This window comes from Cavenderia fasciculata, assembly GCF_000203815.1.
Source record: "Cavenderia fasciculata unplaced genomic scaffold Scf_EUAJFUG02HR96I-5, whole genome shotgun sequence".
Lineage (NCBI taxonomy): Eukaryota > Evosea > Eumycetozoa > Acytosteliales > Cavenderiaceae > Cavenderia > Cavenderia fasciculata.
Window position 1 is genome coordinate 1,819,728 of NW_004457624.1, and position 14,820 is coordinate 1,834,547.

The 14,820-nt window shown below is 36.4% G+C and overlaps 3 protein-coding genes across 3 annotated transcripts; 1 reads left to right on the forward strand and 2 right to left on the reverse strand.

Moving 5' to 3' along the window:
• Positions 1–181: 181 nt before the first annotated feature.
• DFA_11715 (uncharacterized protein) lies at positions 182–2,434 on the reverse strand (the record flags this gene model as incomplete). The annotated part of the gene is made up of 2 exons (XM_004350611.1): positions 182–805; positions 2,399–2,434. The coding sequence occupies 2 exons, from the start codon at positions 2,432–2,434 to the stop codon at positions 182–184; spliced, it is 660 nt and encodes a 219-aa protein (XP_004350662.1).
• Positions 2,435–3,802: 1,368 nt separating this feature from the next.
• DFA_11716 (uncharacterized protein) lies at positions 3,803–6,777 on the reverse strand (the record flags this gene model as incomplete). The annotated part of the gene is made up of 3 exons (XM_004350612.1): positions 3,803–4,584; positions 4,662–4,945; positions 5,021–6,777. 3 exons carry the CDS (start codon positions 6,775–6,777, stop codon positions 3,803–3,805), a joined length of 2,823 nt encoding a protein of 940 aa, XP_004350663.1.
• Positions 6,778–12,123: 5,346 nt separating this feature from the next.
• DFA_11717 (uncharacterized protein) lies at positions 12,124–14,695 on the forward strand (the record flags this gene model as incomplete). The annotated part of the gene is made up of 4 exons (XM_004350613.1): positions 12,124–12,224; positions 12,548–12,618; positions 12,993–13,585; positions 14,066–14,695. The coding sequence occupies 4 exons, from the start codon at positions 12,124–12,126 to the stop codon at positions 14,693–14,695; spliced, it is 1,395 nt and encodes a 464-aa protein (XP_004350664.1).
• Between the last annotated feature and the right edge of the window lie 125 nt (positions 14,696–14,820).

Here is a 14,820-nt window from a genome sequence, read left to right on the forward strand (position 1 = left end):
ACAAACAAACAAACAATTAACAAACAAACAAATATTAACAGAGAATGTTTAAAATAAACATAAAAATATATTTTTAAAGAAAGAAAGAAATCCCAAGATATTTGATTTGTTTGTTTAATAAATAAGTTGGCCCAAAATAATGGACCAAAAGGCGTATAATATTATAATATTTATTATTGTTTTATCCTATTATTCCATCCATTGGAGGTATTAAACGGAAAACATTTTCTTGCATTGTTTTTTCAATTAAAAGTAAATGTGAAGGTGAACGTTTTTGACTTAAATTAAAATGATTACTATTACTATTATTATTTTGATTATTATTATTATTGAATCCTCTTTTTATAGATGGTACATGAATATATTCTTTTCTTTGTAATTTGATGCGACGGAAAATGGTATCATAATCTTCCTTTTCACCAATTAATTCTGGTGCCTTTTGTTCTGATGATTTTTCATCATCTGATGATGAACAACAATTATCACAATTATCATTATTATTATTATTATTATTATTACTATTATTATTAATATTATTATCACTATTTATCAAAATGATTTCATCATCTTCATAAATACTTCTTTTTCTTTTTTTATCAAGAATTGATTCTTGTTGTGTACAATTATTATTATTATTATTTTCGGTGATGATATCTACATTATTATTATTATTAGTATTATTATTTTGTTGTTGATTATTTACAGTATTATTATTAAATTGTTGTTGTAGTTGGATATTTTTTGGATTGAAAGAAAAGAATATTTCGTGGTCAATCTCATTGTCAACATCGGGAAAATGGTCGATCTGATCGAGATCCAGGAACAAGAGAGGAGGCTGGTCGGCAACAAGTCTTCTCTGCTCTAGTTGATGCCTGGTGGTAAAGATACAAGTTGGATGTATCAACGTAAAGGTTTCAATCTCTGGTATTAAAGAATCCATCGTTTGACTATGTATGTATGTGTGTAAAACAATTTTTTGAAAAAATTGTGTGTATGGGGGTGGGTGTGTGTGTTTTGAAATTGTTGAGCGAGGGGGGAATTGATTGTTGAGTGGTACTCTAAACTTGGGTATATTGGTATAATCACTATAATATACAATGTATTATATGATTACTAAGAGAGAGAGAGAGAAGAAAAAGAATAAAAACTAAAATGTTAATTATATAAATAATATTATTTATCTCTTTGAAGAATATCTATCTATGTGATCGGTGATGAGAAACAAAACAAGTGAATTGGAATTGGATGGGGAAGAAGATTATAAACACACCACGAAAAGGGGGCAATGCCGCGAGGAGACGGGACCTGACCCTGTTTTACAAGGCAAATATAATATATTTTTTTTGTGAACAGGGTCGGTTGGGTGCACGCATCTCCCCGTGCTGATGGATGGCGATGCAAAAATCAGCGGCAGCTCGCGATGAATCATCCCAAGACACGGATGTCACGCGTTTTGCAACGAATCGGGGAATTGACCAATTGCTGACTTTTAGGCAGAACTGGGAAATAAATCGACAATCTAATTTTTCCTTTGCCTTTTTTTTTTTTTTCCTTCTGCACAAACGATCGAGATATTATATTATATAGATACGGTATTTGATATTATATATATGGTTTGATAATTATGAGATATGTACTTTTTATATGTAGTTGTTAACCACAATCTTTTACTTTTTTCTCTGACTGTCTAGAAAACAAAAAAAATATACAAATATATTCGAAACTGGAATATATAATAAATAAATATATATGTGTAGACAAATTAATTAATGATGTTTTTTTTGGTTGTTGTATTGTTATCGAGCGCTGTTGTTGTTGTTGATGATATAAATAAGAGTTTTAAACAAGAACAACAACAAACCAAACCCCTAACCACCACCACTACTACTCATCCTCCTCCTCCTCTTCCCACCAACAACAGCGATAGTCATCTACTTCCTCCTTCTCCTCTTTAATTCAATACACTATTGATTTGAGATTATATGGTCAATGGCTGCTGGTGACACCAGCAGCATCAATACTGCAAACCAGTAGGAGGAGTAGTAGTAGTAGCATGGGTAGGGGGTGGTTGGAAAAAATTAAAACCTCTCTCTTCATATCTTATCGTGTGTGGTTGGTTGGTTGGTTGTAGTAGTGGAAGCGTTGGTGCGTGGATGGGGTGGGGTGGGGTGGTGGAATGACAGGTCGATCCGATATAATAGAACTGGCGGTGGGGGTGGATTGTTTGGAACGACGACAACAACAACAATCAAATCACCCCCTATGTAGAAATAATAATAATAATATTATTAAAATCAATCTAAAAAAGGAAAGATTGCCACTGAGCGTGGTTAGTGTAGTATCAACAACAATAACAAACACAACTGAATTGTGTCAATAGTTCCAACATTTAATTTACTATAGGTGTTGCACGCCGCGCGATTGATTGATCCATTTCCAACAACCAACTCTTGACTCTACTGTCTTCTGTTTGTTTGATTTAATGGTGTGGGCGTGGGTGTGTGTTGTACACGTAAAGTCGTTCATTTCATTCTATTTTATTCCCCTGATATCACAACTCATAAAGTAGTCATTTTTATCTCTTTTTTTTTTGTTTGAGTGACAGATAGATACAACACACGATGGGTGGGTTGACTGATACTGCCATTAATATTACTTACTTATATGATTATATATATAATGCGACGACTGACTGACTTGACTTGTTTTTCTTATTAAATCTGTTGTTGTAAATTTGTGTTTATTTGTGTGTGTGGGTGTATGTGTTCACGTTATATATATAAATATGGTAGGTGAAACAAAGAACAATTGTGTTGAGGTTGGTTGATAGTAGTAGTAGTCTATCAATCGGACACAGACAGCTCTTTCCCCCACCTTTGCACGCTCGACGATGTTTGCCGTATTCTCCTAATCCACTGTTTCCCAATAATCGCACCATGGTTTTTGATCCATCTAAGAAGGGTGATTGTCTCATTCATCTCGGGGTTAGTATGAGGGTGTGGGGGCTGTTTTGGACAGTAGGATGCACAAAACCTTTCACTTTAGTTTTAAAGTTGCAGAGGAGAGAAACCAAGCAAGCAAGATTCAGATCGCATGACGCAGCTCTATAAACAGTAAAAAACCCCAAAAAACAAAAATCTTTGCGGCTTTGGCTAGTGGGGTTCGTCCCCCGAATTTTCAAAAGGTTCGCTGATTGGCCGATTACCAGATCCCATACAATCTTATCTTCTTTATATATGATAGTTATTATTTTAATAATAGGTATTATTAAGTCTGATTATTTATTGTTGTTCATTGTTTGAAGTATCATAAACCTTTTAAAATTAAATAGAAGCATCGAAAGATAAGTGTATTATACAAACATATTGCTTATTACAACCTACACATGAGATTGACACATTTCACTGACCCAACAACAATGTGAAAAAACCACAAAAGGATATTTTAAGAGAATCCATCACGCAAAGAGAATAAAAACCGTTTCGTTGAAGAAAAGAAATGATAATTTCCCACCCGATGATTGTACTAGAGTACAGAACCAACCAACAAACACTGGTGATCGGAAAATAATAAAACACAAACAGAATTATGTCATTATGAGTGTTATCTTATCAATGGCAGATTAAAAGAATAACCATGCCAACCACTGTTTGATTGACCATCGATTTCCCTAATTGTAGAATGTGGAGGGTTATAATTATTCGTCAACCCAAAACAAGATCATTACCTTTTTTGACAAAAGGATGTGGAGCAAAATATTATATATATACATTACTAGACACAAGATGGATATACCCCATGGTTATAGTATTAATTTATTTTTTGGATTGTTGTGATGGTGGTGTTGAAGTTGAGATGGAGGGTTGTTATTGGAGGATAATTGTTGTTGTTGTTGTTGGTGAAGTTGTTGATGTGGTGGTTGATATGGTTGTTGCGGTGATTGGTGATGTTGTTGTTGTTGATGATGAGATTGTTGTTGTTGTTGTTGTTGTTGTTGTTGTGATGGTTGTTGTGGTGATTGGTGATATGAATAATAACCATTATTATTGTTATGGTTATTTTGACTATTTTGATTATTTTGATTATTAGATTGTTGGGCAAGATAACGAGCTAATTCCATTTTGTTATTCTCTACGGAGAATTCGACTAGTTTGGAGAGTGGATAGATCGAGTCATTGTCATTGAGAACCTTGTGGTGCAGCAGACGACTTACGACATCAACATTTCTGTATTGGATGGCCAACAACAAAGGCGACGTCGAATTGACACAGTGACGGGTAGAACAGCCACGTTTGAGTAACAAGTCAATGACTTCAACCGGTGAGTATCGAATAGCTAGATTGAGACAACTCCAACCCAGTCGATCAGAATCCACCTTTTTAACGAGTGTTTCATCCATGTCAATGAGATACTCTACAAAGTCTAGTGGACCATGTTTGATTGCCAGTTTCAAAGGTGTCCAGTCTTCCTTACTAGCAGTGTCTATCCTTGCACCATGATTCAACAGTATTTGTAGTATTGATCTTCTTTGATTTAATAAATCTCCAGTTACAATTTCTCCATTAAATCCTGATCTTATTTCATCTAATAAAAATAAATAGAATGGAAATGTTTAGACATTATTATTATTATTAATTAATTATTTAAATTATTATACATACTACCAACAATAACTTTATAACCATAAACCTGAGTATACATTAAAGCAGAGAAACCTCTGTGATCAAGATCCAATACACTTGCTTTATAGTTTAAGAGCATCAAGACGATTGATCGGTCGCCAAGTGCACAGGAAATCATAAGTGGAGTGGTACCAAGTTGGTTTGGTATGTTGGGATTGGCACCCTTTTGTAATAGACGTTCAACAACTCCTGCATAAGAGTTATTACAAGCAATCATTAAACTAGTATCACCAATTCTATTTTGAATATCAACATCTATATTTCTAAATAAAAAAAGGAATAAATAAAAATAAATAAATGACCATTTACTATATATATATATATATTTCTATACTTACTGATTCGTTAATAAAAAGTCAACAACATCATAATGGGCACCTTGACAAGCCAACATTAAAGGAGTCCAACCATTTAATTTACACTGATAATTTACTTCGTTACTGTTTTGTTGTAGACGCGATTTTACACTTGGGGTATGGTTATCATAGGCAGCCTTTAGTATTGGTACTGTCATATCAAATATACTATTTTCAACAACACTATGGTGTCCTTCAAACTGTAATTGTGAATTGGTCCGATACTTTACACTTGGCCCATTTTGATTCACTTGTGCTGCTGGTGATTGTGGTGACAATTGTGATTGTGGTGATTGCGATTGTATATGTTGTTGAGATTGTTGATAATGTTGTTGTTGTTGGGATAGATGGTGATGATGTTGTTGTTGTTGTTGAGATTGTTGATGTTGTTGAGATTGATGATGTTGATGATGAGAAGGAGGGTGACCGTATGGATGGTAATGATTATTATTATTATTTGAATGTAATGATGATGAGTGAGAAGGGCTACTATGCAAGGATGGTGATGAGGTTTGCATGTTTAAAGAGGGTGAGGAGTTGTTGTTGTTGGATGTAGTTGATAATAGTAATGGAGAAGAATCGACTCCTTGAGGTCTGCTGACCATCAAGTGTTGGAGTTGTGGAAGATTCTGCGATGATCTTCCGCCACCACCATTGATAGAATGTGAGGTAGGAGTACTTGGCGATAAAAGTGGTGAATCGAGTTGATAACTAGGTGCTCGTGGTTTGGATGAGGCAGATGTCGATGGATGACCACCTCTTGATCGGATAGGCGAGTATTGTGGGTGTGGTTCAATGATAGGTGACGATGAAAAGGGTGTTGAAAAGGCACCCCTTGATTCAAAGGCTGGTGATGATGTCATCGATATTGGGTCAACCGACGACGACGATGTTATAGACGATATAGATGCTATCGTTGAATGGTGATTATTATTAGATGGTTGTGGTTGTGATTGTGATTGTGATTGTGATTGTTGCTGCTGTTGTTGGATAGGTTTAAAGTGATAGTTTGCGGAACTGCCACGAGGTGATTGCTTTTTGTCGACATCGACAATGATATGGTGGTGTTGGGGGTGATGGTTGTTGGGGAGTGGTGAGTCGCTTCTCTGAGACCGCATCGATGATGGTGATTGGGTGTGTGGAGAAGAGAACATCGTCGAGTTGTTGTTGTTGGATGTGAGATTGTTTCGAGGAGAGTGTATTGGCGACGATGTCCCCATTGGCACAGACTGGTGCATATGATGAGTGGATGGAGGAGGTATGGATGAGAGTGGTGATGGTTTGATCCCATATCTCGGTGAAGAGGTTGGTGACATTTGGTTGCTGGGTGGTACAACAATCTGTTGATGTGGATGTGGAGATGATCCAACGCCAACTCCAACTCCATCAATGGATTTTTTACCAAAATTAAGTGGAGGTAGTTGAATGGTAGGACCCCATGTATTAAATGGGCTACGTGAACCCGGCGAAACTAGTCCAAACGAAGGTGACATGGTCGATGGTGGTTGTGGTGGAGAATCAGATTCCAAATGTATCATCTTTGTCTTGTTATTTGGCTTTGTAACAAATGTAATGTCTGGTGATTGTTGTTTGTTGTTGTTATTGTTATTGTTGTTACCCATGACCACCATCGATGGTGGTTCGTATGTATCATCATCTCCATCCAATAATATCGATATTTTACTCTTGTTATTACTACTACTGGTAGAGTTATTCTTTTGAGGTTCGAAATCACCCATTCTTTCAAACTCTCTTTTGAATCTTGTTAATTATAATAAAGTTCTTCTTTTTATAAAAAAAAAAAAAATTAAATATAATCTAATCTTCTGATTCAAACACACAGGGTGTGATGTGTACTCTAAATAGTATAAAGTATAGTTGTCGTTGTATGTTCTATATAGTGTATGTTGAGTGATAGATTATTATTATTATTATTATTGTTTACTACTAAGCTATATATGTGTATGTATGTATATATTTATATATTATTTAATTATAATGTGTGATGATATATGTATGGTTGATGAGGAGAAGGGTGAGAAGGGTGAGGAGGAGGATGATGACGAATATGACAACCTAATTTAAAATTGGGTTAAGCAGTAGAGGGGTAAACGTTAGGTAGGTAGGTAGGCTAGATAGGTTAGATAGGAGTCGAGTAGAGTTGAGTAGAAGATATTATCAAAAAAATTGCACAAATTAGTAAGTCTCAAAAACTAAAAGTTTGTGATAGGTTGCTAGCATCAAGGATGAATTTGGTGATTGATTGATCAAAAGTTCTATCGTCGCATTATTTTTGTTTTGTTTGGTACATACTGTCTGTCTGTCGTGCACGATCGATATTTCAAAGGTGCAAGTATATATATTTAGGTCTTGTCTTTAAAATATACAACGTAGTATTGTATGTTTGTTGTGTGTGTATGTACAAAAAGAGGTATCTATAAATTATATGTATAATAAAATGATGGTGGTGTGAGTAAAGAGAGGAAGGAGGAGGCTTGTGGCTTTAGATAGAACTGTTTCGAAAATAAGATGGGGTGGTTGGCTGTTGGGATGGATTGTTCAATACTGTTGACAATTTGTGGGGGGCAAGAGCCCTATTTTTTTTTTTTTTCACAATATGTCTTTCTGTATGAGACAGATATCTAAATATATCAAGGACTATCCACCCTTTGGTTTGTACCTATCCTTTTTTTTTCTCTCTTTCTTTTCTTTTTTTTCTTTTTTTCTAAACCTTTTGTACTGTTATTGTTTGTTGGACACTCAACTATTTGATATTATTATTGTCTTCTTGGTCTGATATAGATCACAAAAAAAGTGGATACTGGCAGTTGGTTGGTGGATAAATAAAATATGACAATGACGTGATTGAATAATTTTCTTTGGTTGTTCTCTCTCTCTCTCTCTCTCTCTCTCTTTCCTCTCTTAACTGTTAACAGGTCAGGTTTCTACAAATAATATTCAACACTTTTTTTCGATTTTGATTGATGGGAGGGGGGTTATCAATGTTTTGGATTCAAAACAAATCTTTGCCTGGAAAGGAAAAAGGAGGAGCTGGCAAAATGATTGGGCAGATTTATTACCCAAATATGAGAGATCCTTTTCACAGTTTGAAACATATATACAAAAAAGAGGGAGAGGAGGTGATATATGTCAAGCGCTCTCTCTGGAATTAAGATAAGAGTTTTGTTGTTGTTTGTTGATGTAGAGAGGGTGGTGGTTGGGTATCTATCAATCAATTGTTTTGGAAAAATCGTATATTATTGATAAACAAAGATTCTATCCAATTGGATGTGCAATACTGATAATAGAGGGGGTTAGAGTTCCTATAAAGTGTTGGAACAAAAAAGGAAAGACGCCTTTTCAATCAAAATCCAATCTCGAGGAGGATCTGCCTGCTGTTGTTGTTGCCAGCAATGCCGCGATGAGATATTCACTTGTAAAGTAATAAATCCACACCTATGAGGATCGTAGGATGTTTGCGTGTCAATCCCACAAAGGTTTGCTTGGTATATGTTTGTGGTGGTGAAAGAAAACATTGTGTGTTGCGTGTGTTATGTGTGGGATCGATAAATCTTTTTTTTGGGCTGCAGTGAATGAGTGTCATCATCGTCATCATCAAAAGGATATTATTTCCTTTCAAGGCTGACGGGTGAAAAAGGCAAAAGCCCAGTTTACCAGTTTCCTTAAATTACAACAAACACAGAAACAAAACATCTAATAATAATAATAATTTTATCCTACTTTTTTTGAAATGAATTAACTGTACTGTCTGTAATATATCCTGTACTAGTATAATATAATTTTACTCAAACAACTTTTATCATTATCGTCAATGTTGTTTGAGAGCTCTTTTTTTTGAATAATCTACTATTACTACTTTTTTTTTTTAAGATAGATAGGAAAGAAGGATTGGGAAAGAAGATCTAAACAAAATGAAACAACTGCTGGTTTTATTGATATGAAGGTCACTGTTATGAAGAAATGGGGGTAATAGATGGTGTCAAAAAAAAAAGATTAAATGTTTGCAAGTGGGCAAACTCAAATAAAAGACGGTGGTGGGGGCTATACCTGCTTCTCTATGTACGGAGTAGTATTATCAGAGTGAGCATGAATAAGTAGATCCCCATTATGATATCACACCATAGAAAGAAAGAGAGAGGTTCCCTCCCTTAATCGTTCACAAACTTGGTCAAACACCACTGTTGTACGAGTAAACCAACCTATAGCCCCCCGTTCATACGCGTGTATGATTCTCGAGTAAAACTCACTCTAACCCCACAAACATTGCAAAGACGCGCGTCTGCAAATCAAATAATATCTTGGAGGACTCTTCATCCCTTCCCTATTTTTGAAACATAATTAAAAATGGATTTTTTCGACTTTTATGGAACAATCACACAGACACATATACAAGGGCAAGGTCCCTAGAGAGTGTCTCTTTGAAACGAAAAATCATCCCTGCAAAGGTGTGGATCTTAGAACAACCAACCGGTTTTCTTTCGACATTAAAAAACAATTTTATATCTAATTTACAAAAGTAGTTAATTTCAATTACTCTCTGTACGTACGTTTTGTATTATTACTACAATAGTCAATAGAGAGTACAAATACAGCCGTTTGTGTATGAGTTTGGGGGGATTGCGCGAGAATAGTTGATCAAACAATTCCCTTTTTCGTCGACTTTGACTGATATAGCCAAACAAAAACAATCAACATGGATTGACGCGATGCCCGGGGGATTCACATTAACGGGGCACAAGAACGTCGTTTCGTCTACACGACAAACCTCGAATGATCGAGGTGGATAAAAAAAAAAAAAGGAAATATGATGGTTGTGAATGGGATGAGTCTTAAAATTTCGAACCTAAAATAATAATATTACTTTTATTTTTAACTTTAACTAGTATTAATACAGGTATAATATTATTATTTCCATAGTATTATTGCCCAGGATTCATTTGAAAATAGTGGCCACTTGAAGATCAGTGATTATGATAATCGAAGGTTTTTTTTTTTTTTAGTCGTCAAACAAAGATTTGATGGACAAACCCGACAACTCGACCGATAAATATTCGTCATTTTCGTTTATAGTAGCGTTGGCGGTTCGGCTAGATCAACTGAATGAATTGTTGTTTGTGCTAGGTTATAACATTTCATTTTATTTGCTATTACTCTAAAGATCTATCATCCATTCATTCATTACCCATCTGCTACATGTCTTAAAGATTACTCCTTGACCACTATCAGCTGATTACCTACCTAGGTATTGTTTTTGTTGCAAGTGATGAGATAGGTTCCTTTTCAACCTTTGACGTGAACATCATCAAAACTACGCTGACTCTATGAGGAGGAAGGTCTCATGAGTCGATGCATCTTTAGTTTCTCAAACCATGCCCGCAGCTCTCATCACATCCAACCTACAAAGTAGTGGGTAGATGACTTTGATTGGTTTTTTTCGAATTTTTAGTTGTTTGGTGGGGCACACCCACCCCCTGCCCTGTTCTAGGTGTTGTTGCCAACAACCAATGAAATAGTCGAGTCGAGATATTTGGTAAAACTCGACTGAAAAGATTGATTTATCCACTTTAATCAACCGACTGATAGTCCAAGGCAAGAGGGAGCTCAAACCATCCATCGAAACCAACTAAATCATAAATCATTCTTGTGTTCTATTTATTAATCAATCATCTCGCTCTATCCATTAATCAAACACACAAAAACCGAGTGTTTCCGACATTACACTTTACCATTGTAGTTGTTAGGATTTTATCCAATATACCAATATATTAATATTCATATACATAACAACATCAGCACACCATAGCGACAGGATACATATACTTCACTGACCAGTTTTGTAAGTTCAACAATTCATCCACCCATCCATCAATCCAATATTCATCCACACAAACGAAAATCATAATCACATTCAGGAGCATCAAGAGTATTTAGTTGTTGTTGGTAAAATTTTACCAATCATATGATATCATTTTCATTCATTTATTGTTGTATCAAACTTTGTAGATGTATGCATTGATTGGATTTGTAAATCTTTCACCTGATCAAAGAGAGAGAGAGTAGTTTATATCAGTTCTTTCCTTTTCAAATGGACTGATTGAAAGAACTCGTTCATTCTCGGTGATGAAAAGGTGCTAATTTCACCATAAATGGATAAAAATATGCCATTGTTGTGGGTGTGTGGGCATCCCTTTCAAAGATCTTTTGTTTTTCTTTTTTTTTTTTTTCTTTTTGGTGCCACTTCAAACACACTGATGCCATCACTTTGTTGTTTTTTGAAACAGGCCAGCGGGTTTTGATCTTGTTGATCGACCGAGTCGGTTCCCTTTGCTATGAATCATCGTCAGCACTTAAATCAAAAGTGTTGGTGGTGGAGGAGGAGATGAGGTCGATAGAAAATAAAAAGACGAACTTTACTCCTCCTCTCAAACGATTCTCTCTCTTTTGAAGTTTATTATAATCTTTCGTTCGGTCAAACAAGAACAGCTCTGTCTTTCCTTCTGACAGAAACGCTCTCACAAACTCTTCAGTTTATTCATTATTAATCACACAATATCACACAATAATAAGATAAGCATAATGCTTGTTTCATCAGAGAAAGAGAGAAAAAGAAAGAAAGAATCAGAATAGAAAAGCAAGAAGAAAGAAAAAGAATCACGGTGACCAACAAACCATTAAACCAAAAAGTAATTACAATTAGGATAGATTAGATTAGATTGTTCTGTTATTTGTGTACCATCATATGCCTCTTCATTTTGATTGATTTTTTTTTGTAACTTCACCAACAAAAGAACTAAGAGGAAAGGACAGATACCATTTTTATCTTTTCTTTTAGTCTCTGTCTCTTTCTCTCTCTCTTATCTGTCACATAATATATCTCTATCTCCCTTGTATTTTCCAATCAAAGCTCAACGTTATCTCGTGAGCCATGTATCGACAACAGCACTAGCACCACCAACCATTCAATTGAACACACACAAATATCTATTTCGACGTGTCAACTTCGGTATTGTAACGGGATTGGTTTCGGCTTCAAGTTGGATGAATACCACCACCTTGTTGTTGCTATGAATTCATCCATCCTTGCCGGTGGTCTCAACCCCTTTTCCTACCATTCGCAAGAAGATACGATGATGATGATGATGATAAAGACTAGAAGCCCAGAAGGGTAAAAAGCTTTACGATCGTCTACGGTTCGCTCTCTCCTTCCAAATCACACAACAACACGATTTTGAAAAAAAAGAGGTGCCCAACCAATCAAAGACCAAGATTGAAAATATCTTTGGAATCAAGTTTTTTTTAAATTAATTGTAGCTTTGCTGATTTTTTAATGCGAGGAGACACCCATCGTTTGATCCTTGTCTAGCATTCTCTTTTTCTCTCTTTCTCGGGTTGACTCTTGTTTCTAAATCCCCTTCCCTTCTCTTTGTCGATTTCTTCTTGTTGTTACTCCTTGTTCATCTTTTGTAGATAGATATTTATATAACTTAGTTTAGTTCCTTCATCAAATCTTAAAGTCTCCTTTTTCATCGTCGACAAACATCCCTACAACAATTCGAGTTGTTTGTTTCTTCTTCTTCTTCCTCTCCTCTCTCTCTGTACAAAGATATATATACATACACAAATACATATACACATAGTAGTAATGATACAATCATCAAAATAAGAATCATATATTTTAAAATAGCCCTCCTTTGCACTTCACCCAAAATAATAATAATAATACCTCTTGTAAATAATTAACCTGTGTCCTCTTCTTCTCCTATTTTTAGTTTATATAATAACAATAATAATATCCCCTATATATCTATATAAATCATTTATATCCTATCCTACAGTATCCTATACTTCTTTATTTATTTGTATATATAAAAATAATATCAACAACATAATAATACTATCACTATCATGAATACGACCATTTCCCAAAACCTAGTTACCAAAGAGGAAGGGTTTGAAAATAATATAGAAGAGATGGCACAGATTCTATTTGGTATAAAGAATCAACCATCGGCCTCGAGTTCGCCAGTGGCCTCGGCCGAGCCCATAAAGATTGATGCCGATATTGCTCATTCATCGAGTGATTCGTTGATTGACAGTCCACGAGGAGGATCTCTTTCACCTACAATCAATCAGATGGGTGGCAGTAGTGGTGGTGGAGGCCATCAAATCTCACCTACTCATAGCAGTGGCAATCCATTTACCAAACTATCCAACAATATATTCTATTCACAATCCAACTCGTTTTCTTCGATTCCCATCCCATCTCCACGCGCACAATCACCAAGTTCCTTGGCATCATCGACCGAGTCATTATCGTGCGACTCTCTAGCCAACTCTTATTCTCGTATATCTCTCTCGTCGTCCCCTTCACAATCGGTTCCATCGTCGCCACCACACTTTAAGTTTACCAAAGCCAACCATTTCAAGCCTATTGTCGGATCACCGCTCTCGCTTTCTTCGGGATCCATACCCCAACCCAACAACCTATCATCATCGGCACCATCATCGCCATCACCCTTCACACCTGTAAAAATTAGCCTCAACCCACTCAACCTCCACCAATCATCCAATAATATCACACCCGTCTCGCCACTATCCCCTCGATCTTCGCCACGAACCACCTGCTCTCCTCCACTGTCTCCACATCCAGCGGCCGCTGGAAAGATACAAAATTGTCCATTGAATGAGTGTCTGCTCTGCCAACGCGGTCAGCCCGACATCCTCCTCCGATCACCCACATGGGCAAGCATCATGCGTGTCGTCTTTTATACGTTGCACCACGAGTTTAAAGAGAAGCAGTTCTTTTCGCTAAAGTCTGACGTCTATGAATTCATGGTCATCCACTGGGACATCCTGTGCTTCAACAAAAAAAAGTCGGAAAACTGGCACAAACAAATACAAGACATGTTGAGTCACTCTAAAAATATATTCGAGTCTGGAATGGATACGTACAAGCAAAATGGGTTCTGGCGTCTCAAGCAGTTGCTCGATCCATGGCAAATACAGCGTAGTGGCGGTCTGACCAATTCCCCAGTCGTCCGTAAACCTGGCTACCCTACATCTCCTTCTCCTACCCCACCTATTCCATCTTCAGTCATGTCTGGTGGAAATGCCTCGTCGCCGCGTGGAAGTTTGCATACCTCTCCTGGCGGTGCTGGTGGCTCGTCGGGTGGTCCAACCTCGCCACTCATACTCTCGTCTACGCCGCCACATGCTATTGGCATTGCCCCAACACCCGTCATCCCACCACTTCACTTTTTGCGTAGTGGCGCCGGCAGCGTGGATCTACAAGACGATCTCCGCAAGAGAACATCGATCGACATGCTCATCTCAACGTCCATCGTCGATGAAAGCGATGCATTGTCATCACCAAGAAAACGACGTGGTCTCTCTGATGCAGCCAACAACCGTCCAGTCCTCCCCCAATCACCCAGACAACAATACAGTCAATCACCCAAACAAACCTCATCACCTCTTTTACACAATCTTCAACAACCCTTGTCCCCACAATTATTCCATCACCAACCAAATTCCCCACGACTCAATCATCATCACCATATGGTATCTCAACATCATCATCATCACCATCATCATCAACAACAAAATTATACAGAAGAATTGTTAATTGATGATTAAAATAATAATAGTAATAGAAAAATCAAATGATCAAATTAATAATTAATACCAAACCAAACCAACTTGCATACTATAGTCAAAAAATATTTTTATAACCAAAAAAATATTTAGTTAATAATAATAAT